The following is a 26726-nucleotide window of genomic DNA, read 5'->3' as shown; positions in this document are numbered from 1 at the left end:
CGGTTATTTGGTTGGTATAAGATATGCTTAGTCACTAAGACTCGAGCAGCAGTGTCAGTCTGTTAATGGTCAACAGTGATTCAATTTGGTATTTAAAAGGTTAAAGTTAAAGTGGAGTTCCACCCACTTTTACAACTCTTCAGCATCCCTCACTAAACTGTGCACTATAAACAAATTGGATATTTTATTTTTTCCTCAGCACCTACTGTATATCTGCTGTATTAATTTTTCACTTCCTCCTCCCTGGCCACGGCCCATCGCATCATTTCCTGTTTGCAATGCCTTCTGGGAAGGGGCGGCAACTTCCTCTGAAACTGCCATTGCTATGGCAACCTGACCTGAAACCTATTACACTGCTTGTGCTGCAAGGATGAGATCCAGGAAGAAATACAGTCTGGCTTCAGATGCCCACACTTAAGATGGCCACGGCCTGCTGTAAGTTTATAAAATAAACTACTGCTATAAACTAACAAAACAGACCTTAGTTTACAGACTAACTTTACTAGAATACATTAAGCTTGTGTATTATAGGGGTATTTTTATTTAAAAAGTATAATTTCGGCCGGAACACCACTTTAATTTCATAATTAAAATGGTTTTAAACCCAATAAAGGGGCCATGGCCTAAACCTTTCCACAATCCTTGTGGTGTTTATTTTAGGTATGTTCTTATGGTATGATGGGTGTTAATGGAGTTTACAATGCCATTGAAGTGTTACTAAACCCAGGACCTGCATTCACCATACCCATTTCCCCACAGGACCCTGCATTCACCATACCCACTTCCCCACAGGACCCTGCATTCACCATCTGATGTCCCACAGAACATGGAAATGGTTATTTTAGTAAAATTTAAACTGCTAAATACATGCTCATCAGCAGTATATAGCAGTTGTGACTTCTATGAGCGTCTCTTTAAAGCTTGTAGGAGGAGTTCATTCTACTTTAACTTTTCTGAGGCTGCATGACCCCTGACCCTCTGCTGATCACATGCACCCTCCAAAAGAGAAAAAAAAATAAAAATATGCAAATAAATAGCAAACTGAGCCTTTGGAGTCAGTCACTCTGTCCACAATCTATCTCCTGATAAGTGAGCAGTGGAAGCAGGAAAGGATCAGAAAAGACAGGATCAAACAGGTCTTTTTTTGTGTAAAAAAAAAAATTAACCCCCTTAGGTTCCACAGTGAGTATAACAAGCATGCTTTACTGATTATACAGGCTCATTTTACTGTTGTGGGTTTAGCAACAAAGGCTTGTAACATTCTAATTTTCCCCAAAATATAAATAAATATTTCCACCCCCCCTATGAGCTCTTAACATTTCTTCACAGCCAAATTGATAAAGACCACCTTGTGCTGCCCGCCATTACTCACATGGTAGTACATTTCCTAATGGCAGGCGCACTTAGGCGCATATGTGCAATATACATAAGCTGATGTCCTAAACCAAAATGTGTTCATTATCCAAATTTGTTATTGGGAGTCAATAAATTGAAGTCACAGAACCTGCATAACTATGCCAGGGCTTTGTAGACAAGTAGCTACACATTTTAAATTCTGTCTAAATTTCCAGATACACACTCGTTCCTGGCAAGGACCTACATGAAGATTGTTTTACTTCTCATCACTGTTGCCAAGCTATCAAGATTGACTAAGGCCTGGTTCACACTAATGTGATTTCTGATGCAAGAGTCACACAAAATCACATGACAAGGCAGATCATTCAATGGTGCCCGTTTACATCAATTTGACTGGTTTTGGAAATGGTATATGCACCTTTAGGCCCAATAGACTTCAATGTAATCACACAGAAATCACATTTGATGCAATTCTTTGGGGGAATTTCATTGTTTTTTAAAAGCTCAACTCTCCTCCCAGGAACATCTTGCTCAATCAACTGTCCTCCCAAGAACATCTCTGCTACCCCCAGCCACATGTGTTCCTCAGACTGCAAGAAAGATTGAGGCAAGCAATATTGCTGAGGAACAAGGAGGAGTATGATCTCATTGTCAAGCACACCACTGATTAATGACACCATGGATCCTAACTGACATAACATGACTGCTACCGCCAAAACATGAAAACAGTAAAAAGAAGGAAGGATTTATGTCACAGTAGATATGGTTATTGGCCAAAACCAAAAATGCAGAATCCTAGAAGTTACATCCAGTCGCACAACATAGTCACAAATGAAAATCGCTTTGCAGTAGTGTGAACATTATCGAAAATACAGGTATGGCAATAAAATGTTATCCCCAGATATACAACCAATAAGTTACACTAAAATGTGGCTAAATTAATGAGTAGTCAGCCAGAGACAAGTATACAGCAGACAGCTGTCCAGAAGGACGCTAGATATATGACCACATTTCTAATTGTTGTGCACGCTTAGAGATGGCTTACAGATGGATTCAAACTAAGTGGTTGTAGAAGCAGAAGGTTTTTTTTATCTTAATGCATGAAGATAAAAAAAAAAAAAAAACCTTGTGCAGCAGATCCCCTAATATTTACCTAAGCCAATCTCTATCCAGCGATGTACACGAGTGCCTAAGCTGTCCGGGACACTACCTCAAGATTGGCTGAGACATGGGAGCCAATGGCTAAAAGTTAGTTAGCAGTTAGACAATCAGGAGAGAGCGGGGATGGGGCCAAACAGTGGCTGTGTGAATGGACACAGCTGCAGCTTGGCTCCGGTCACACCATAGTAAGCTGCTTGCTGTGGGGGCACTCGACAGGAGGGAGGGGCCAGGAGCACTGGCAAGGGGCCAGAGAAGAAGAGGATCCAGGCTGCTCTGTGCAAAACCACTGCACATGGCAGGCAAGTATAACTTGTTTGTTATTTAACCACTTCCTGCCTGGCCTATAGCAAAATGATGGCCAGGGTGTGGTTGAGTTATCTTGACTGGGCGTCATGATGTCCAGCAGGATAAGCTGCACCCTAGGGGGGCACACAGCAAATCGCTGTTGTGGAGCATCAGTCTAACACACCACCGATCTCTGTAAAGAGCCTCTGACAGAGGCCCTTTACCACGTGATCAGCCATATCCAATCACAGCTGATCGGTTTAAACAGGAAGAGCCGCTTATCGGCTTTTCCTCACTCGTGTCTGACAGACGCGAGTATACTGTAGGAGAACCAATGGGGGGGGGGGGGGGTCTGTGCTGTTTATCAGCGCAGGCCCCCCCCCACACGGATGACCACCAGGGTTGCCCACAAAGGACGCCCACCAGGGGTATGCCACCCTGAACAACCAGGGGTATGCCAATCAGCCATCAGTGCACATCAACAATGCCTGCCACTAACGGCATCGGCACCATCAGTGCCGCCTATCAATGTCCATCAATGGAGGGGAAAAAAAAAAAAAAAAAAAAAAAAAAAACTTATATTTACTTTACTACAAAATTTTATAACCAATGGAAAAACTTTCAAAAATGTCGGTCTTTGTTTAGCAATAAGTATGGTATTGAAGTGGTTAAGGGGAAAAAAAAAAAAAAAGAAGACTTTAGTATCACTTTAAAGCAGAAGTAAAACCATCCATAAAAAAAAAAAAATAATATTTCCATTGGTTGTGCTCTCAACCAAACCATCCAATGGCTGGTAGATTAAACAGGAGACAGATGGAATCTTCCGTAGCTGAAAACAATAGGGGGTTTACTTACACTTTAACCACGTCAGCCCCAGGAAATATTTACCCCTTTCCTGACCAGAGCACTTTTTGCAATTTGGCACTGCATCACTTTAACGGACAGTTACGCAGTCGTGCGACGTTGCACCCAAACAAAATTTACGTCCTTTTTTTCCCCACAAATAGAGCTGTCTTTTGTTGGTATTTGATCACCTCTGTTTTTTTGCACTATAAACAAAGAGCGACAATTAAAAAAAAAAAAAAAAAAAAGAATATTTTTTACTTTTTGCTATAACAAAATATCCCCCAAAAATTTATAAAAAAAATTCTCAGTTTAGGCTGATATGTATTCTACATATTTTTGGTAAAAAATAAATCAAAAAACCCAAAAACAATCGCAATAAGCGTATATTGATTGGTTTGAGCAAAAGTTATTGCATCTACAAAACAGGAGATAGTTTTATGGCATTATAATTTTTTTTTTTTTAAATGGCATTATAATTTTTTTTTTTAATTAGTAATGGCAGTGATCTGCTGATTTTTATTGTGACTGCGACATTATGGCTGACACATCGGACACTTTTGACACCATTTTGGGACCATTGTCATTTATACAAAAATCCGTGCTATAAAAATGCACGAATTACTGTGTAAATGACACTGGCAGGAAGGGGTTAAACACTAGGGGGCAATCAAGGGTTACGTTTTTCCTAAGGAGTGATGGGGTACTACTCACATGACAGCAATCACTGCTCCCGATGACAGGGAGCAGTGATCTGTCATGTCACAAGGCAGAACGGGGAAATGCCTTGTTTACAAAAGGCATCTCCCTGTTCTTCTGCTCCTTGACACAATCGTGGGCACCCAGCAGACAGAGTCTGAGGGACCCACGGTCACAGAACACACGCCGCGCGCCCACAATGCCGCTTTTTAAAGGGGATGTACCTGTACGCCGACGTATATCGCTGTGCACTGGTTGGCATGTTAAGTATTATGCACATACACCAAGTGTTCTATTTCTAAACAAAATAAACTAGTTTGGCAAAGTCCACAATCTGACATCGTAAATAAGAAATTAATATAGACAAATATACAAATATTGCTTTTATTGTGACTTTAAAGTTACAATTCCCAGACCCTCCTGCATCAGAAATTGAAAGCCTCCTTTGGTACATTTGGTGCTTGAAATGCATATTTTTCTTTAGTGGCTTCTGGTTCGAGGACAGCAATGTCACCCGCATCCTAAAAACAAAAAAGATATACAAACTGGTGAGAAAAGTTGCATCTTCATTGAACCACTTCTAATTACTGACATTAAAAAAAAAAATAAATGAGCTGACATTTATTATGGATAGCTGCTTCCAGGAGGGGGTGGGTGTGGCCAAAAATGTAGTGGTGCAGAAACGCGCTATACTGCTGGATAATATTTGTAGTATTTTGCCAGGTGAAAGCAAAACGCAGCATATAGGGCAAGGAAAGTAAGGGCGTGGAGTTTGAACCTTCCCTAGAAACCAGTTCCCCATGGACCAAGAACCTTTTAACAAAATTTTGACCATGCAGAAGCATAATGTTTATGGTGGATGCTGCAATATTCCATTTGGCATTCGTATATGGAACTCTTTGCCATTGTTGCCTAAAGGGAAAACTCAGTGCACCTACAAGTCACATATACATAGTTGTAGCAGAAATAGAAGGGGGTATGTGGGTCTGTTAAAAGTTTTTTTTTTTTTTTTTTGGGGGGGGGGGGGGGGGGGAGGGGGGGTTGAAGGATTAAAAACCAATAAATATGTTGACCATTACAAGCATCTGTCCAAATCCTGTCAAGTATGCATAGCTCCATCATACATCTGTGTGTCACATGTGAGCAATTGCATTTATTTTTTTTAATTTAAAAACACATGACAGTATCGCACCATTACTAGTCTCTCTATGATCTGGAACCTGGTGATAATGGAAAAATAAAGTTAGAAGTATATTAGAAAGGAGGTGGAGATCTGGAGACCTGAATGAGAAGCAGCTTGTACACAAGCACTTGAGACCTTCATTCATAAGGGGTTATCTATTCTTGAGTGTTTCTCACAAAGGGAAAGGTGAAAGGAGTATGCACAAGCGCTGGAAGTGAAACATGCTGAAGAAAAAGCATAATTTCACAACAAGCATATGCACCGGATAAATGGACAGATTTTTTTTGCACTTCTATAAACACTTACACAAAATGGCATATTAGCACTTTACAGTAGTATGAAATGCAACGCTTGATTTTCACTTGATTTTAATAGCTTGATTTCCTTTTAGTGCTACACCTTTGTAGTGATACCCACGCCACCGGGGCTGCTGAAAGTTGTAGTCCGTCTGTCACCCCTGCCCAGCCCAGCATTCACCTCTCAGTCACTCTTGAAACAACGAACAGTCCTGTGCTTGTTTTGTCATTTTATTGAGGGGATTTGAACTTGGATGGGTAAGGGGTTTATGGGATGCCCAAAGATCAGGGTGGCATAAAGATTTGGCAGGTTGCAATTCATGGCCTGCTAGCCTAAAACCACAATTGAATCCTTCAACAATGAAGCATTCAAAAATCCCTGACTGGTAAACAGCACTAGTAGAAGCTAAAGGCCAATGGAATGTTCTAGTGTTAATCTGGTCTAAGCCTGGAAGCTATGGTGGCTGTTGCACAGCTCCTTAATACAAGTCCTCTGTCAAGATTTAGAGAGCGCTTTTGCAGCAGGTTCAGAAGCTGCAAAGCTGCATGTATGTCACATGATTATGCAGGGGAAGGCACAGAAGTTTACAGCTTCTGCATTCTAAGTCAGTGATCATATTTGCCAATTTGGCCCATAAAGATTAGATCTGCTAAGAACTCTTACCTGGATAAGGCAGAGGGGGGCCACCTTCATTAGAAGACGAAGACAGCCTGGTCATTGTCCTCTGCTTGAGTCAATACATGTTGTGTGGGGTCCCTGAGGAAGAGCATTGCAGGCTGCCTTGGAACCATTTGTGGATTGTAAGCTGGAGAGGCCCGACGCAGTGGGCCAAACCCCCTTGTTCTTAAGTTGTCAAGTGGTGCAACATGTATCCTGATTGTGAGGTTTTGAGTACACCAGTTAAAATCCATTGTGTATGCAACCTAAATGCCTAAGGGACAGGCTTTTAGCCAACTGTATCCAGGTCACTGCAGAAGGCAGCAAAGGCTAACAAAAAGGTGAAAGCATTTGTCTCTTTTCAAGTAAAGCTTTTGTCCTGTGCAAGGCCATATTTACCAGCACGGTGATGCACAGGTGTTATTTTCATCCCTGTGCTGGCAGTCCTATTGTCTATTGGGGTTCAGGGCTGCACAGATAGAGAGCAGTGGCTATTCATGCAGGTGCATTTAGAGCAATGCGCCTACACTGATGGCACATTGGGGGCAGCAGCTGTATCCTTGCAGATGCCGCATCCCACAGAATTATGGGACTACTGGCATAGGGATGCATGCAACACCTGTGCATCGCTGTGCCAGTGGCCATGTCTCTGCACAAGCCATTGAAACGTCTTATGTGAACACGGTCTAGGAGAATGCTGGACGATGCTACCTCACAGAAAAAAAAACAAGCATGGGGTTCATGGGACACTGCAGTTGATGGCACAGCACTTTAGTTTTCCAGCGTTGTAATCCTTTCTGTGGAATATGGGGGAGGGAGAGGATGGTACCCAGCAGTTTAATAAAGTGTAATGGATCCCAATGCTCAACCCACATTGCATATTCATTAGGAAGCTTAGAGACAGTCAAAACTAGCTCTGGACCTGTAAAGCACTCTCCAGTTAACAGTGCAAAAAGACTGGAACACACCACAAGCAGAGCCCAGTGTCTGAAGGTCACACTCCAGGCAAGAAGACCATGCAGTCATCAGTCCAGTGGGGTTCATTTGATGATGATGCACTGATCAAGATAATTGCATAAAGAGTTCAAATACGCAGCATGTCACCATACGTGGAAGTAAACAGGCAGCTCTAAAGACCAGAAATGTGTGCATATACAGATGGCAATTTGATTTCATAAAGTTTTTTTGCCCCAGAAAGTCACCTGCAAGCCCCATCTTTCTGCTACCAGATGTGTGCAATTGCTATTTCACTATATTTGTAGCATGTCTAGTATCTTTGTATAGCTTTATACTAACTCCTGTTGAAAATTAGATTTTACATTTAACTTTCTGGTGTGCTGACTCCTACTGTGCTTATTGGAGAATAATGGAAAATACTGTCAAAACAAAACAAAACAAAACCAAAACCGCTACAATGCAGAAAAGGCAGCCATTTCGTACAACTTAGGTATTTGAATTGGCACCGACTCAAAACTTATAGCATGTATACAACTGCCCCTATGAGGAGAATAGAGAGAATAGAGAGAATAGAGAGAGATAACCCAACAGTGACAGATTGCAAAACATTTCAAAGATTATAACATACCTCGCCAGAGAAGTATTTTTCTATAAGAGCCAAGGCTGCATGGTAAACCATATGATTGTCATGGGTTTGCAGAGCCTCCATTTTCTCTAGGCCTCCGAATTCTTCCACAACTAGACATAGTTTATCCAGCTCACCCAGTTTTTCTGCAGCCTAGAAGCAGAGAAGAAAAAAAAAAATAAATAAATAAATAAATAAATGGAAGAAGAAAGTTTACGCTAAAAATAATGGGGTGGGGGGGGGGGGGGGGGGAACACACACTACAATGAATGATTTTCATTTTATGGGTTTCAGTGAGGTTCAGAGAGAAATGGGAAGCAATCACATAAGTATTCTCAAAACACAGGCTAGCTTGTCTGCACACTATTGGGTTAAAACATCAATTTTAAAATGTTTTGAATTATGTTGCAATCATTGTCTGATGCTTTAGACCCCATTCACACAGGGACGACTTGTCAGGCGACCTAGTCGCCTGACAAGTCGCCTCCCGTTCTGTACTATGGAGCCATTCTAAGGGGAGCGACGCAAGTCGCTCCGACTTAGAAAAAGGTTCCTGTACGACTTCGGGGGCGACTTGCATAGACTTCTATGCAGAAGTCGTTTTGCAAGTCGCCCGGGCATTCGTTTGCAGGTCGCCTCGCTGAGGCGACCTGCAAGTCGTGTTGCCCCTGTGTGAATGGGGTCTTACTATCCAAACTTGTCAATTGTGACATTACAGAAAAAATTAGACACACCAGAAGCCTTTGGTGTCTTTGAAGCCTTAGGGTTAGATAACCCAACATTCAATGTTTTGCAAAAAGTGGTCTACCCTGAGCTCCTTTTAAGCTAACAGCTTTTCATATTGGCATTGTGTATTCAAACAAATATTAGAAAGATTTGAAGCATCAGAGCTCCTCCATTTTTTTATTTGTTACAGCTAGTCTAGCAGCAAACAGAACAGATAATACTGAGATCGGGGGGATACACTTCTAAGCCAATACTCACAGCACCAGAACTGGAGAAAGGAGCAAACTCATCCATTGTGGTTGAAATGAAGGCAGAGACCGCCAAAAACCTATCCTTACAACACCAGTGTGACGGAATCGCTTCGCATCAAGATTAGGTGCTTCCTTCCGCCAAAGAGTGCCACCTGCTATCCATACCATTCCGAGCAGACAGAGCCAATACCAGCCCTTTTTCCAAAAGGAATGACCATTGAAACTCAGACACCTACTTTATACCCCACAGGAGGATATTCTTCTCCTGATCATATTACCATCAATACAAAAAAACTGTACACAGGAACAACCATAGCCAAAAAAAAAAAAAAAAGCCAACATACTATAAACATTAAGTTAAACTACACACCTGGGTGACTCAGTGCCCACTCAGACCATTTGGCACCAAGCCCCTCCATCCTGATACAAAGTACATTAAACATCCCACAATGGTTGCATAACAAAGGTACAGTGGAATATCAATCACCTCTGCAAGAGATTATCAGATAGACAAATAGGCAACAATTAGCACAATTACCAATGGGTGAAAGACACTTAGTTACACTGTGGAAGAGACCCTACAATAAACTAGCCTGCAGTCCCCTCCAAAAGCCTTTGTCCCGGGTAAGTGTTACATTTCTTCCATATCAAAAGTGAACTTACAAGGTTCTAGACCGCCACCTGGTCTGGACCTGCGTTTGTCGGGCAGAGTGAACCCACATTAGGTGGTCCTCATGGTCTATTCTGGGACATGGGGTATATAGTCATCAGTAGGTGTGGGACAGAGGTCTTGGAATTCTGCCAGCACTTTAGTGGTCATTACCATTCTGGGGCAGGGTCCGCTGCTAGGGAGAGGGGCCAACTGCTCCAGCTCCCTGAAGCTGTGAAGACACGAGGTGCTAGGCAGAGGCCAGTGGTGCTCTGCCCAGTTTCCAGCACTTCAGCTGGAGACCACACATCCACTCCGGTGAACTGTTGGGGAGGGAGGCTGGCTTCCTCCACTCCCAGACTGGATCTGCCACTGAGGAGGGAGGACGACCACCTTCCCACCAGCTGCTTCATCTCATGTACCCTCATCTGGCTGCTGGGATGACATTTCTCTGGTACTGTCTCCCAGGTGCACGGATCCTTGCTGGGGAGTGAACGCCATCTTCTCATCCTGGGCCTCCAGAACTGCCACAGGTGTGGGGCAGAGGTCTTGGACCCTCTGGTTGTCAACTCATCAGCTGGAGAAGTTTGTTGCAACTCCACAGATGCTGCTGGCAGGAAATCCCATGTCCCTGTCAGTGGTGTGGAAGAAATGCCGGCTGCCCCTCTCAGTAAGGCTGAAGCTGCTGTTGGTGCGGGACAGAGCTCTGATGTCCAGCCCCAATGTCAGCTCTTCTGCTGGTGGCTCACCAGGTTGTTCCTCAGCAGAAAAAAAAAAAAAAGTCTATTAAATCCCCAGTCTCTGGAAATGCTGAAAATCCAGGGCACAGGCTGGCGGCAGTAGGGCCCAGTGCCAGCACTTGGGCAGGTGACTCCATCCATAACATCCTCCGATAAAAATCAATTAAATCCATGCTTTGTGATCTGTGGCTGGGGATTCAGGACTGCTTCTTCTCCTCCCTGATCCTTGAACTGCAGCTGGTGAGATAAGCTAACTGCGCCCATACCCTCTTCTGGCTGTTGGACAGCTGCACTCCTCCATCCAAGCTCGTCCTGTGCAGAAAAAGGTTCGTCAAGGTGAGTCAACACTTGCTGCTTCCAAAGCTGCAGGTGGTGGGCAAAGCACACTTACTCTGCCCCATTGCCGATACTTCAGCCAGGATTTTAGAGCTGTTGGCTGGTACTTCCTGATAGTCCGAGGCAAAGGGAGCCCAGACATGCTGCTGAGCAGAGTCTAGCAGCTGTCTGTAGGCAATCAAGCACCCATTCCTGAACAGTTAGAAACTCCAAATCTTCCTGTGCCCAGAGCCCTTCGAGACAGCCTAGAGTCTCTGTACGCCAAGACTCCCTCCAAATACCACTCAAAAATCGCTCCCAAAGTCAGGGTCCTTGGACAGCCTCTCAAATAACAGTCCCAGGCCGCTGTGGGCCAAAGTCTGGCATCCGCTGTCCATTGGCACTCTTGGGCTACATACCAGCAGAGTGCTCTGCAGCTCTTGTCCAACCTCATCTCTGCCTGGACCAGCCTATTTAACTCAGCTGTCCACTTCTTGCGCAGTTTACCCAATAGCAGTCACACTTCGTACTGCGACCAGTACCTTTCCTGGATGGAGGAGAGAATTTTTCCCTGGTGGTGCTCACAGGCTAACACTACCTTCCCAAGTTCCCAGCGGACAGTGTCCTACCATCCCAGCAGGAACTGCATTGACACTGGTCCCCTGTGCTGTATCCGCATCTCTCGCAACCTCCTTCAGAATTTTTCATAGCGGCTTGTTTCTGTACCTCTATTCTGCTATCTGGACCTTGGATCCCGGTGGAGGTTTGGATGTCCCATACTGCAGTAAGCATCCCACCCACTACTTGCCATCAAATGTGACAACTGCTTGGCCCCCCCCGATTATGTGTTTCCTTCTGCCAAAGAGTGCCTCCTGCCCTCCAAACCATTCTGAGCAGACAGCCAATACCAGCCCTTTTTACCCCAATCATCGTACACAGACCAGATGCAAGCTAAAATCCAAGAGTAATGACTGTTTATTGAAACTCAGGACACAGTTTTTACCCCACAGGAGGATATTCACCTCCTGATCAGATTACCCCAACAATACAGACTGTACACAAGAACACAAACATAGCCAAACAAAAGCCAACATACTATAAACATCAAGTTAAAGCGGCGTTCCATTCAAAAGTGGAACTACCGCTCGTACTCCTCCCCCTCTGGTGCCACATTTTTCAGGGGGATTGGGGGGGGGGGGGGCGACAGGATACCTGTCTTTCACAGGTATCCTGTTCCCACTTCCGGGAGCCTCAGCTGCGGGTATTGACGTCACCACCCAGGCTCCCTCCTCTACCGGTCCAGTAGGAGAGAGCAGAGCCTCGTGCATGCACAATAGGGTTCCCAGCGTGAAGCTGTAAAGCTTCACTACCAAGTTCCCTTAGTCGCAATGGATGTGGCAGCACCCGACATGCAGTACCGACATCGCTGGACTCCAGGACAGGCAAGTGTCCGATTATTAAAAGTCAGCAGCTGCAGTATGTGCATATGCTGGCTTTTAATTTTAGCAGCGGTGGGCAGACCTCCGCTGTGAACAATGAGCCACTTGGGTGACTAGACCATTTGGCACCAAGTCCCCCACCCTGAATACAAAGTACATTGCACATAAACATCCCACAATGGTTGGATAACAAGGTACAGTGGAATATCAATCACCTCTGCAAGAGATTGACAGAAACAATAGGTGACCCAATTAGCACAACAATGGGCAAAAGACACTTAGAAATTGCACTATGGGAGAGACCCACTTACAATAAAACTCATAGTAGACCCCCATACAGATGGCTTGAGCTGATAGTAACATCTACATGAGTCTCAGTGTAAAGCAGTCATTGTTGGTTACAAGGCATCTAGGCCCTAAACATAAATCCCGTGCCTAGATTCCCAGAGTGTTTTGGGGGGACATGGACTTGAATCCAAAGTAGCATTACTCCAAGAGTCCCCCCCAGGCACACCTCCCAAAGAGCAGTGCTCCCTAAAAAAACCAGGGCCCATAGTCAGTAGGCAAGAGGCTAGCCTGCAGTCTCCAAAAGTCTGTCCCAGGTGAGTGTCACACTCCGTATATATGCAGAAGATTGCCTAACCGACAATCCTGCCAACAATACAGGGAGTGTGAAGTGTAGCTTTTTGGGTTGTCCAAGTTGGTATAACCTATAGGTGTCCATTAGTGAATACAGCGGGAAGATTTTACCCAAAAAAAAAAAAAAAAAAAAAAAAAAAAAAATTATCCATCCAAACTCTAAGGGATAATTTTATTAAAAGTGAAGTTTTCCCAGAAAGTGTGGTACCCATTAAAGTCCTAGGCTTCTAAATAAGCGGTGGTTGTAGGGAAGTCTGGAACAAAGAACTGAGAAGATAAAAGCTATAGCTATAGCGAGGGCTGTGAGGTCACGGCCTGGCACAACTGATTTCATTTCTGTCCAAAGCCTCTCCTCAGATAGAACCATGTCCTTTGGTCTAGGCAGCCCAATAATAAGCTTGAATATTTGAGAGTCCCATTCTATGCCACGTTTTGTCATATCAAGAAAAAGATAATCTTGCTTTTTTTTTACATCAAATTCTGGATATAGTGAAAAAAATAGTTTGATTAATTGGTATTGGAAGAGTCTGAAACTGGTATAGAAGCTTCAGGAGTGTTCTCATCTAACGTGGCTATGCTGTCTACCCACGATAGTTTAAATATGTCAGATCTTGAGCCACAGTAGTTTGAGATGGTTAACCAAATACAATTTACAGGCTTGGCAAGTTGCACCCCTAAATATGTAATAAAGGGAGCATTCCAATTATAGCAAAAGTCTTGTTTCAAAGTCTTTAGAGGATTTTGATAACCCTAGAGGCAATATGTTGGATGTGTGAACATTGAACTGCCTAATGGGGGTTTTGTATTTTTCATATAGAGGAAGCCGCGTTAGATACTAAAAGAAAATAGTCTGCACATAAGCCTATTTTATGTTCATAGCCCCCTACCTGTAATCATTGGGTTGGGCCTTAGTTTCTGCAAAGGGTTCAATCACCAATGAAAAAAATTTAAAAGGGCCAGAGGACACCCCTGGCACGTGCAATTTGAAATATCAAAGCTAGTGGATAACCTACCTAATGTGAATTGAGCAGAAGGACATGCATACACAGATTCCCACACAAATAAATACACAATCTGAGCTCTGTCAACCACTATTTCTTGGGGGGAAACAAAAAAAACAAAAAAAAAGTGCACCATCATATGCTATGTACAGTTGATTCAATGGGACCTGTACAAGTCTGCCAACTTCAGCTTAAGATTCTGATCATCATTCATATCAGTATTGGCATCCACAAGTTCATTGTGTGCCTGCGCGAACTACCCCATTTTGTGTTTAAATGATCTACTCTAACCTATTGTTGCATAAACAGTTTTTTTGTGGGATCTCCTCACCATGATCTAAGTGTGGCGTCTAGTACCGTTTGGCTTGTAGTGGGGAAATCATCCAGCTGCTCCACATAATCATTAGTATCATAAAGGCCAAGCCTGCATTCACTTATTTGTAAGTCCTCTGCTGCCATCTTTGTCCTTTGGCTGGGCTATTTGTGGCTGAGAGATCAGCAAGGGTGCAGACAGAGCCAATAGGAAGGTGTGTAGTGCCTGTACCTGGGGAGGAACAGGCTGCAGTGGATGGAGAGCTGCTTGAGCTAGCACTATCTTACCCCTTCCATGTCTGCGGGGCCAAAGCTTTGCTCCTTGGCCAGGTCACCACTGTTTTAGGAAGCTGTGGGCTGGAGTTACACTGCCCTCTGATGCTTTGAGACACCTTGCTAAACACAACACTCTGGAGCACTACAGAAGTGTGACCATACTCTGGCTTCTGGCCACACCCCCCAGAGTCAATTTAAGTGTTCAAGCAAAAACGACAGCATGTGTGGATTGCAAAAAAAAAAAAAAAAAAAAAAAAAAAAAAAAACCCAACCACAAAAAAAACACACACAACACGTTGTAAAACCATCAAAAAGCCTCAACAAAAAAATACCTCACCTTAGGTCCATAGAAATGTAAAAATTGCTTACAGGGTGAACAATTGTGAGGCCGTGGTTAAAGTTTGCATCACAATTTATAGACTTTTGCTACATAAACGACATCAGTGAGGTTTTCCTTTTCACATTTTCTTGGCTCTGGCTCTTTAAGACTTAGCGTGATGCAGTCCCTGTTAATTTACTGCAGAGGGAATCAATATTCAGTACATGTGAACCCGATGAAGGCTGGAGACTGCTGAAAGTTCTGCTTACGCATCGAAGTACCTTTGTATTGTACGATTTGCTGTTGGTTTAACATCCCTTCCTTTGAGATATGCATGTGTAACATGCAAATACTACAAATATTTTATACAAATAAAAATAAAGCCTAAATTTATATACAAAAATGCAACAACTGTCTTTGGTAGGAGTGAATGAATGTGCATCATAAAGACAAATTCAGCCGTGTACACATTTGATCTGTTAATCATCATAAAACAGCACATGCTATTACAGCATCACACACCACATGCTAGCTAATAAAATAAAAAGTGCCAAATATGGCACATATGCAATATTACATTTTTTTGATCGGAAATCTATATGCAGCTTGTACGAGAGCCAAGATCTTTCCATAGGTATGGTGGAAAAAGCTCTTATCCATCTTTGGCAATTGTTTTATGCTGAGGTAATACAGTTCATTCTCTTAGCAAATTAGGTCAGGGAACAAGCAATTAAATGATCAGCTGAAATCACTCAGTGAAAGAGCCCAGATACCATCAACACAACCCCCCCACCGCCCCCAATTTTAGACCGCCATATGCCTACAGTTCCAACCTCAGAACTCTGACAGTGAATTAGTAACCATGCTCAAAACTCCCCATACCAACAAAGACCCTGGCTTACACTATGCCTACTATAAAACCTTCCTCCAATGTTACTGTACATGGTTAAGCCATTAGCCAAGGATAGACTTTTTTTTTTTATAAGTAACAGTGTAAATTTGCTGTCCCCTCAAAATAACACAGCCATTGTCTAAACCATTGGCAACAAAAGTGAGTAAACCCCTAAGTGAAAATGTCCAAATTGGGCCCAATTAGCCATTTCCCCCCCTTGGTGTCATGTGACTCGTTCATGTTACAAGGTCCAAGGTGCAAGGTGCAAGGTGCAAATGGGGAGCAGGTGTGTTAAAAATGGTGTTATTGCTCTCTCATACTGGTCACTGGAAGTTCAACATGGCACCTCATGGCAAAGAACTGAGGATCTGAAAAACCTTTCTACCAGTCTCAGGACAGCACCTGGAGGGGGGCGCAACTCCACCCACTTTCCCAGGAAGCACTGCAGTCAGTTTCTTTAAAGACCGGTCACTTCCATCATGGCCTCAGTTGTTTATAGAGTACCTCCCAGCCATGCTGGAATTAGATAAGCAGAACATAGCAATAACACCACATTTTATATCACAATTAGGGCGGATCACCGGTGCTGTCCTCAGACTCGTAGAAAAACTGTTACCGGTAAGTCTAAGGTTTTCTCACCTCATCTTTCAGGACAGCACCTGGAGATGAGTACTTACTCTAGGGTGGGACCACTGCCTGCAGGACTTTCCTGCCAAGCAATTGCTCTGATGCTGAGAGCAAGTCCAACCTGTAGTGGCGGATCAAGGTTGAAAAACTCGTCCAAGTAGCCACCTTGCAGATTCGTCCTGGTGAAGCCCCCCACTTGTCCTGCCCAGGAAGTTGCCACTGCCCGGGTTGAATGAGCCACTACCCCGAAGCCTTATAAGGCTTCATTGGAGTGCCATTTGCAGCCATCTTCTAATGTGTTCTTAAAAGGCACTGTACCCTTTACGCGGACCTGAGAATAATATGAACAAAGAATTTGATCTTTTGACTTCACTTGTGACCATCATCTTACATCCAGGCTATGAAAAGATCTTTCCTTAGAGCTGGATGGTGTAGGGCAGAAGGTTGGAAGAACTATTTCCTGTGAAATACTGATGAAACCTTTGGTAGAAAACACAGGTCAGTTCTTAGCACTACCCGCACCAGAAAGAAAAAAAACAAAAAAACAAACAACTGTTCAATGATAGACAGGGCTTGCAGTTAACTCACCCTCTTAGCTGATGTAATCGCCACTAATAATGCTAATTTTAGGGACCAAAACATAATTGTTGCTACCTCCAGAGTTTTAGGGTTTTTTTCGTCAAACCCTGTAATACCACCAATAAATCCCACTTGGATCCTGAGATAACTCTCCAGGAATACCAATAAAGCGGCCACTTGGACCTTTAAAAATACTAGCCGCCAACCCTTTCTCCATTCCCTCATGGAGGAATTCTAGAACAGGAATAACTTCCTGTGGGAAAAAAAAAAAAAAAAAAAAAAAAAAAAAAAAAAAAAAACTTTAGTCGTACACCAGGAATTGAAACATGTTTTAAAGTAAATGGCCCTAGTGACTTTTCCTGCCATTTAGTAGGGTTGAGACTAGTTTGTTGGACAAACCCTTTCTCTTTAGGATTTGCTCCTCAGTAACCAGGCTGTCAATCTGAGATGCTCGACATTGGGATGTTTTTTTCTCTATTGTATGAAATTTTTCAATAAAAATCTAAGTATGCATAGTCATATTAGAAGTATGTATTTAACACATAAACAAGCATTGTGGATGATAGTTATTAATTGTTTTACGTATAAAACATATGCAACTATAGTTATAGTGCATTAACCAGTAGAAGATAATCACTTTCCATAGGTGTTGGAAGCTATTGGTGGTCAGCCAACCAAAAGGTGTAATGCGGAAAGGAGGTGGGGTATACCAACCCGAGCACCCTGAGCGGCGCTAAACTGTGCCCGAGCAGGCACACCCCCTCCCCCTCTGGGGTCAAACACCCTAGGAATGTTTCTAATACAGCTTAATCATTTTGAGCAGTAATTAACAGAAAAGAACATGGAACTGTAAATGAGAACACTGTAGGAGTTATCTATCAGGGTTGACTGAGGGTCTCGATAATTCCCAGGGAACTAGTACACTTAATCCATGGTTGCCATAACTTGATAGAGTCAGTTGCTTTTGTTTCGTAGTGCCAATATGGTTTCATGTGAGAAGTGAATATGGGTAGTTTGTACCACTTCACTTATTGTGCCTGGTTCGGGGTTTTTCCATTTTCTAGTAATACTGAGTCTTGCTGATAGTAGGATATGGAGTATTATATTTCTCATTGGGTTAGGGCATTGCTCTATTTCTAGGGATAACAATGCTAGGGAGGGTCTCATGGGTATTGCAAGTCGTGTTATATCAGATAATAAGCTAAATATCAAGGTCCAAAAAAATTGTGTCATTTTGGGGCAGCTCCAGAAAATGTGCAACGTCTCCCTTCAGTCCACATTGTCTCCAGCAGGAGCTGTCAGAATTCACGTTAAATTTGGCTATTCTATCAGGAGTGAGATACCAACGGTATGTCAGTTTAATTGCTAGCTCCCAAAGAGTTGAGCAGAAAGTGGCTTTGTATGTAGATTTGCAGGCCTTTTCCCAGGTGTCTACCATGTATGATTGACCCAAGTCTGATTCCCATCTAAGTAGTGGAGTGGATTTGATAAAAATGTGTTTGTTCTGCAGCAGGTTGTAGAACAATGATATCCCTTTTTGGTGTAGTGCGGGGGTTCCAAGATAGTTACAGGCCACTTGGGCGATTTTGCATGACCAACTTTTGAGCGAGGTAATACAATGTATGGTATGTATAAAAATTATGTCAGAATTTCATCTCCCAAATTCTTTCTGTAATGTGGGGAATGGTTTGATTTTGTCCATGTGGAGCAAATCTGATATGTATGCAACGCCCCTTTCCTTCCATTGTAAATGGCATTAGGTTCTGTAAATGTTTCTAAGGGGATTTGTACCACCGAACTAAGGATGGTTCAGGCTGTCAGATACAAATCTTTTCCAGGTTCTCCATGTCATTACTATCATTTGGGAGATTCCATAGGGAATTTTTGCTCCTAGATTTATAGAAAATAGCCATGAAGATAGTGCGTTTCCTGGGGATGTCACGGCTTCAATCTGCCACCACCAAATGGATGGGGGGGGCAGGTCAGAACCATTCTTTTGTTTGGTTAAGGATTGAGGCCATGCGATAGTCTTGAAAGTCCACATATGGTCCCTCGTGCTTGGCAGTGTTTAATACGTTTATCATGGCCGCATCTAGCCCCTTTTTCCTGCCAAATGAATTTAGATAGAATTGTTTGCAATGATCTGAAATATTTATTGGGATCGGGAGGGTTATAGAGACAGAGAGACAGAGAGAGACAGAGAGAGACAGAGAGAGACAGAGAGAGACAGAGAGAGACAGAGAGAGACAGAGAGAGACAGAGAGAGACAGAGAGAGACAGAGAGAGACAGAGAGAGACAGAGAGAGACAGAGAGAGACAGAGAGAGACAGAGAGAGACAGAGAGAGACAGAGAGAGACAGAGAGAGACAGAGAGAGACAGAGAGAGACAGAGAGAGACAGAGAGAGACAGAGAGAGACAGAGAGAGACAGAGAGAGACAGAGAGAGACAGAGAGAGACAGAGAGAGACAGAGAGAGACAGAGAGAGACAGAGAGAGACAGAGAGAGACAGAGAGAGACAGAGAGAGACAGAGAGAGACAGAGAGAGACAGAGAGAGACAGAGAGAGACAGAGAGAGACAGAGAGAGACAGAGAGAGACAGAGAGACAGAGAGAATTTGTGGAAGGTGGAACATTTTGAATGCTGCCAACCGACCCATCCACGAGAACTCAAAGGACACCAGCCTGATAAGTTTGTTTTGGAGCTTAGTTCGGAGAGGCAAGTAGTTTATTCGAAATGTTTTAGTGGAGGAGGTTAATTGTATCCCCAGATGGGTTATACTTTTTTCTGCCCATGCATATGGAAAATGCTGTTTAAGATGGTCACTATCAGAGTCGTTTATGCCTAAGTTTAGAATATAAAATTTATTCTCATTCACTTAAGAAATATTGCTTAACCAGGCAAGCGTCTTCTGTATCTCGTGCAGGGAGCGGTCAGGGTCAGTGATCATGAGGATCACATCTGCAAAGAGACTTATTTTATGTTCCTGATCAGCAACGGGTATTCCTTTAATTTTGTTATTCGATCTGATATTCTCAGCTAGGGGGTTCCATAAGGTTGAATATCAGGGGTGAAAGCAGGCACCCCTGTCTTGTGCTGTTGGAGATTTGGAATGGTACTGAAAGGTTCTCTGCTGAAAACACCCTAGCTGAGGGGGAAGAGTACAGGGCCATTATTGCATTGTGGATTTGTCCTCGTATCCCAGATTTGTGCAATACCGATGAAAGGTAACCCCAGTGAACCCCATCAAACACTTTTTCGGCATCTAGAGATAGAAAAAGCGAGGGGGTTTTAGTGGTTTCTACCTGGTGGATAATATTGATCATTCTTCTAGTGGCGTCTGAGGCTTGACGGCCTTTGGTGAAGCCAGATTGGCCTCTGTGTATAAAAGGGATGGTAATAGGTCCTCAAGTCTGTTGGATATAAGTTTAGCATAGATTTTTAAGTCTAGATTAAGTAAAGAGATAGGACAGAAATTTTTTGGTGAGGTAGGTTCCTTACCGGGTTTGGGTAGTGTCACAACCATGGCACTTAGCATTTCAGCAGGGAATGAAGCGGATGTGGTGGCCAAGTTGTAGGTTTCGCTTAGGGTAGGGGCCTCAACATTGGGATGTTGAATGGGCCCCTGAGTTTGGTTCCTTCCATTACAAAAAGACCTATGAGGTTCCACTGCCATCTTCTGCAAGGTTGAAAACCATGCCCTCTTTGGCCTAAACAGAGCCACTAAGATCATGCTTGTAGCCTCCTTTTGCAGTTTAAGTACCAACGGCATCTGAAAAGGGGGGAAAGGTGCACGAGCGGAAAGTCCACGGCTGAGCTAGTGCGTCCAGACTGTCTACTTGATCTCACCTGCTCAAGGAGAGATAAACCGCCACCTTTGCATTGACCTGAGATGCAAATAGGTCGATCTGGGGAGCTCCGCAATTCCCCATTAGCATCTGGAATACCTCTGTATTCAGACTCCACTCCTGAATCTAGTAGCAGATTTCCTAAGCAGTGAAAGAGTACTAGTGTCAGTCGCCTTCAGGTGTACCAAGTTGCCTTCTGCCCAAGACAGAATCTGAAAAGCCGAGGACAGCAACACTCTGCTTCTCGTACCTGTCCTGTTATGTAGGCCACTGCCGTGGCATTGTCGGACAACACTTGAATGTGGTGGCCCTTGACCCGATCCTTGAAGGCCCACCGCCCCAGAAAAATGGCCTTTAGTTCCCTCCAAATGGAGTCTTTTGGCCTCTGTTTGTCCAAGCTCCTTGGGCTATCTGCCCTTCCAGATGGGCACCCCAAGAACCGGCATCTGTTAACCTCTTTACTACTGGAAATGTCCAGAGCAGATCCCTGTCCAAGTTTGACTGACTCCACCACCATAACTTCCGCTGAACCTGAGAGGGAATCTTGATCAACTTCCCCAATGACCCCAGTAGGACAAAATTCCTCAGAATTGCCTGCTGGAGATCTCTTGAATGCTGTGAGGAGTCCTAGTACTGACATGGCTGTCCTGATTGAGATTGTCAGATTTGTTTGGGCTTTACTGCGTCTTGGACTCTTCTCTGGGAGATAAATTCTTTCCTGTATGGTATTGATGGTATACCCTATTGTTTGGGATGGGATCACGCTGGACTTTTCCTCTGTTTATGATCCAACCGAGGCTCTTCAAGTGTGTCTCCTTCAGATCTTTCTCCAAAAGATCCCCTGATTTGGCAAATAGCAGGATGTCGTCCAGGTATGGTACGATCAATATTCCCCTTAACCTGAGGGGTGCTAAGGCTTCTGTCATAATTTTTGATGGCTTCTTGATTAGGAACATGTGCAAATAGCACACTCGTCCTTCCTCTTCTCGGGGCACATGGATGACCACTCTGTGCTGAATAAGGTCTTGCAGGAGAGATGACATTGCTAGGGATGTCTCTTGGTCTTGGGGAGTCTGAATTATGTTAAAATTACTTGGTGGGGACTGTAAGAACTCACGTCTGTAGTCCTGATATTTTCTTGAGGAACGGATTGGTTGTTGCAGTCTTCCACTGTGGGAAAAAGGACTGCAGTCTTCCAGTCGGAGGACTGTCACTGATTTTTAGTGGTTTGGTTAGGTCAGAATAGCCCCCCGAATTGCCCCGCCCTCGCTGGGACATCCAGGGTCTCTTATAACCCATCTCCATGTCCTGGGTTTGGCAAAAAGTACAAAAATTTCTTAACCTGGAGGGGTTACCTTTTTTTTTTTTACTGGGAAAGCCTTTATCTGCTCTGGTAGTGCTCTACGTGCTGTGTTTACCAGGGCAGAGGATCTTGCAGGCATCTTTTATAGATTCTGTCGAGGAGTCTGCCATGTACCCTATTGTTTTCTGTAATATTGGTAGAGTGTCCAACAGATCTTTATGGGAGGTTCTTGCTTCAATATGGCTTTTCAACTGTTCAAACCAGTGCTCTAAGCTCCTGGCAACCACATTTTAAGCCATTGCTGGTTTTAAAAATTGGCTAAGGTAGAGTCTCAGAACACCCATATCCTTAAAATGCCAGGTCTGTATTCTGTGACACTTGTGAAAACGCTGCATCAAGTTTTTTTTTTTTATTCCATACTTGAGTGCCCTCTTCAAAAGGGAATCTCCATTTGAGTGGTTTGGAAAAAAAAGGGCCCTTTCCGGGTCCTTACACTTTTTACTGTTTGACAGGAATTTATAAACTGGGAATACACAATGTTTAACTCCCCCCCCCCACCCCCCCCCCCCAGGTCCTGAAACATTGTCATCATGTAAAGATAACTGGGCTCTGTCCTCTTTGATGTTCAAAGTCGGATGGATGGTCTTTAATAGATAATCAACCTCTTCTAGAGATAATCTGTACCATGAAGCTTTTTTCCTCAGAACCTGGGGAAAAACGCCCCCCTTCGTACTCTGAATCAATGACCCTCTGGGTGCAGAAATACTTGGAGGAGAACAGGATGGCGAACTGCCTCTACTGTAAAGCCGTGCGACCCGGGCTTTTGTCCAGATAAGAACGGAACGTTTCAAACATGTCTGAAAGTTCTTTCTGGAAGGAGCTGAGTAGTTCTCCAGGCTGGGTAGCAGCTGAGGACATCCCCTCTAACTAAATCCACTATACATGTCCTGCATGTACACTTTGGTTCAAGACTCCAAGTGTTTTTTGCAAGATGGGCATTTTCTCTTAGGGAGCGGGGAGGAACGCTTGACTTTCTCCTTGGCTTTTGCCTGAAATACACCAGAAGCCCCCCAATAAATATATACCTTATAGATAAAAAGGAGGTCAAACAAAGCCCTTTTACTCCAGGGGAATACCCAAGCTGCCAAGCAGAAGAACTAACCCTTTAGCCCCTTTGTTGTTACAGCAGCTTTACCTAGCGACTCCCCCACTAAGCCACCATGCTAAAGAAAACAAACACTCTCCTTAGTGCTATGATCCAAGGAGAGTGAGGTTGAGAGTGATGCAGAAAGCATGGAGGCCAGGAATAGCAGAGAGGCTGCACACACCCTTGTTTAGCTCTCCCGTCTCCTTTCCAGCCTGTAGCCATCGGTCTAAAGAGCGTAGACCCCCAGAAGCCCAAATCCCCGCAGGGCATGAGGAGACACCAGAGCACCCCCCTCCTGTCAGGAGGGATGCTGGCCTGCAACACAGGTACACCCCTTACTATCCCCACCTGGAGAGATCATAGTACACCCTTGGTTCCCTGCAGCGCTTCCACCATGGCGAAGAAAACCCTACAACTGCAGCCATGATGGAAGTGACCGGTCTTTAAAGTAACTGACTGTAGTGTTTCCTGGAAAAGTGGGTGGAGTTGCGCTCTCTCCAGGTGTTGTCCTGAAAAACAAGGTGAGAAAAAAAATGTTTGCTCTACATAGAGATGGCATGGGCTATAAGAAGATTGCCAAGACCCTGAAACTGAGCTGCAGCATGGTGGCCAAGATCATAGAGCAGTTTAACGGACAGGTTCCACTTAGAATAGGCCTCGCTATGGTCGACCAAAGAGGTTGAGTGCACGTGCTTAGCGTCATATCCAGCGGTTGTCTTTGGGAAATAGATGTATAAGGTCTGCCAGCATTGCAGCAGAGGTTGAAGGGGTGGGGGGTCAGCCTGTCAGTGCTCAGACCATACGCCGCACACAGCATCAAATTGGTCTGCATGGCTGCCATCCCAGAAGGAAGCCTCTTCTAAAGAGGATTCACAAGAAAGCCCACAGTTTGCTGAAGACAAGCAGATTAAGGACATGGATTACTGTAACCACGTCCTGTGGTCCGATGAGACCAAGATAAACATATTTGGTTCAGATGGTGTCAAGCGTGTGTGGCGGCAACCAGGTGAGGAGTACAAAAGACACGCGTGTCTTGCCTACAGTCAAACATGGTGGGATTATTATGTCTGGGGCTGCTTGAGTGCTGCCATCACTGGGGAGCTACAGTTCATAGTTTCCTCAACAAAGGGCAACATGTATTGTGACATACTGAAACAGAGCACGATCCCCCCTCCCTTCAGAGACTGGGCCACATAGTAGTATTCCAACATAACGACCCAAAACCATTCCAAGACGACCACTGCCTTGCTAAAGAAGTTGAGGGTAAAGGCGAGGGACTGGCCAAGCATGTCTCCATACCTAAACCCTTTTGAACATCTGTGGGGCATCCTCAAAAGGTGGGGGAGCGCAAAGTATCCAACATCCATCAGCTCCGTGATGTCATGGAGGAGTGGAAGAGGACTCCTGTAGCAACCTGTGAAGTTCTGAACTCCATGCCCAAGAGGGTTAAGGCAGTGCTGGAAAATAATGGTGGCCACACAAAATATTGACACTATGGGCCCAATTTGGACATTTCACTTAGGGGTGTACTCACTTGTTGCCAGCGGTTTAGACATTAATGGCTGTGTGTAGCGTTATTTTGAGGGGACAGCAAATGTACACAGTTATACAAGCTTTACGCTCACTACTTTACATTGTAGCAAAGTGTAATTTCTTCAGTGTTGTCACATGAAAAAAATAAAATATTTACAAAAATGTGAGGGGTGTATTCACTTGTGAAATACTGTACATAGACACTTAAAATTTTAAGAAAAAAAAAATTTTAATTAAGGAACTGACAAAATAAGGGTCAGCGCCCATCAATGTAGCCTCACTAGTGGGAGATTACACAGAGCCAGGATCTCCTGCGTCCTGCTCACAGTCACACTTCCTATGAAATAACAGAACACCGGTCCAATGCTGGGACATGTGACGTCTATACTAGGAGCTTGGCCAGGAGGCAGAACTGCAAACGCCAAGTATACAGGCGATCCCAGCTCTAATCCAGCGGCGCTCACCCCCTTCCCCTTTAAGGCAGCCAGGTATCGACTTATAACACAAAATGATTTGCCCCCTATTTTCAGAGGGAAAAAGGGCATGTTAAACACCAATATGGTAACTTCTCCGAACCAAAAAAAAAAAAAAAAAAATGCCCGGAGAAAAAAAAATAAAAATAAAAAAAAAAATTCAGGTTTTATGTCCGTTTACCAACATTGACACAGGTTGTGCTGCAATTTGCTACAGCCAATCAGCAGGTTCAGGGACAAGATCATTGGCTGGAACCTGGCAACAAAATTGTGCTATTGCTCTTATTGATTTAGCCAACAATCCATAATAATACGTAGATATATTATTGGCCCTTGATATAAGTGGCCTTTTTTTTTTTACATGCCATTCTTAACTTTTACTCCTCCCATACTAGCTGGATTGGGACACCATTTGCTGCTACACTTAAGCCCTTTGCCATCTCTAAAAACAGCAATAGACAAGGCTGCCCCCCCCCCCCCTACTTCCCTTAGCCTCACGTATAGAGTGCCTTTGGCAGCACAAACAGAACTGTAACATCCATGCAATACCATTTTGACAATAACCTGGTTACATGAATCTCTCAATTTATCCACACAAACTACAACCTCATGCAAATGGAAAAGCTCCAGCCTTAAAATATTTGGGGGTGAAACTTAGTAATTCATTAGCATAGCATAAGGAAACCTAAAAATTTGTTCCTTTATAATCGCAATATTGGAGCCTTACCAGTGAAAATCTCACCACAGTTTGGCTAGAGTCTATGAAATGAGCATTTTGCCAAAAAGTCTATTTGGATGATACATTACAAATTCCCATGCCTTGTCACCACTTTAAAACAAAGCAGACCTACTTAAACTTTACATGGAATTACAGGATTTCTAAATCTGTTCCAAAGTGGCCAACTTGCTCAGAATCTTTCGAGTTCTATCTGGCAGCACAATTGCAAACCTTGGCTTCATGGACCACACTACAATCATTGGGACAGATGGAAAACTTGTGGCTGGCACCCATTCTTCCCAATTCTATAGGGAAGTGTCACATATCCACAGTAGACACTTGCCAGACCCATGCACTCCTCCACACTTGCGCAAAGATGAGCAGCAATACCTCCTGAGTGCTTCTAGTGAATTTAATATACCCCAATAATACCAGAAAGACATGAGGTCAGCCTATGAACAAACAAGGCCTTTTTCAGCTGGGACACTAAGTGGATGTTAAATCTAAGCTATTCAGGACCTTCAAAATAAGCATGATCTATCTAAACATGCATTCTATAGCTACTTACAAAGCCAACATTTTGCTCAACCCATCCAAATCACTACACAAACCTAAACTAACCCTATTTGAACAAGCATATCTAACAGGCCCCACTTGTGAAGGCTTATGTTTCTCTATGTCAGTGGTTCTCAACTCCTGTCCTCGGGACCCACTAACAGGCCAGGTTTGCAAGATATCTGAAATACATCACAGGTGATATCATTTGCTGCTCAGTGATTGCAGTAGTCTAGTTTGCATCTCCCCAAGGTAATACTTAACTCCTGTCCTCAGGACCCACTAACAGGCCAGATTGAGAACCACTGCTCTATGTACAAAAT

General features: G+C 43.8%; 1 protein-coding gene across 1 annotated transcript in view; it reads right to left on the bottom strand.

The window, feature by feature from the left end:
- Positions 1-4714: 4714 nt before the first annotated feature.
- The window catches only part of KPNA7 (karyopherin subunit alpha 7), a 151296-nt gene continuing 129284 nt past the window's right edge, over positions 4715-26726 (bottom strand). The window contains exons 10-11 of the mRNA XM_073633075.1: positions 8067-8216; positions 4715-4865 (exon numbers count right to left, since the gene is read on the bottom strand). Coding sequence (XP_073489176.1) covers positions 4770-4865; positions 8067-8216 — 246 coding nt within the window. The 3' untranslated portion in view covers positions 4715-4769. The remainder of the gene's footprint in view (positions 4866-8066; positions 8217-26726) is intronic.

The sequence above is a fragment of the Aquarana catesbeiana genome, linkage group LG06 (genome assembly GCF_042186555.1).
Source record: "Aquarana catesbeiana isolate 2022-GZ linkage group LG06, ASM4218655v1, whole genome shotgun sequence".
In the NCBI taxonomy this organism is placed as follows: Eukaryota; Metazoa; Chordata; class Amphibia; order Anura; family Ranidae; genus Aquarana; species Aquarana catesbeiana.
Note: the sequence above shows the minus strand (reverse complement) of the source record. Positions and strands in the feature narration are given on the sequence as shown.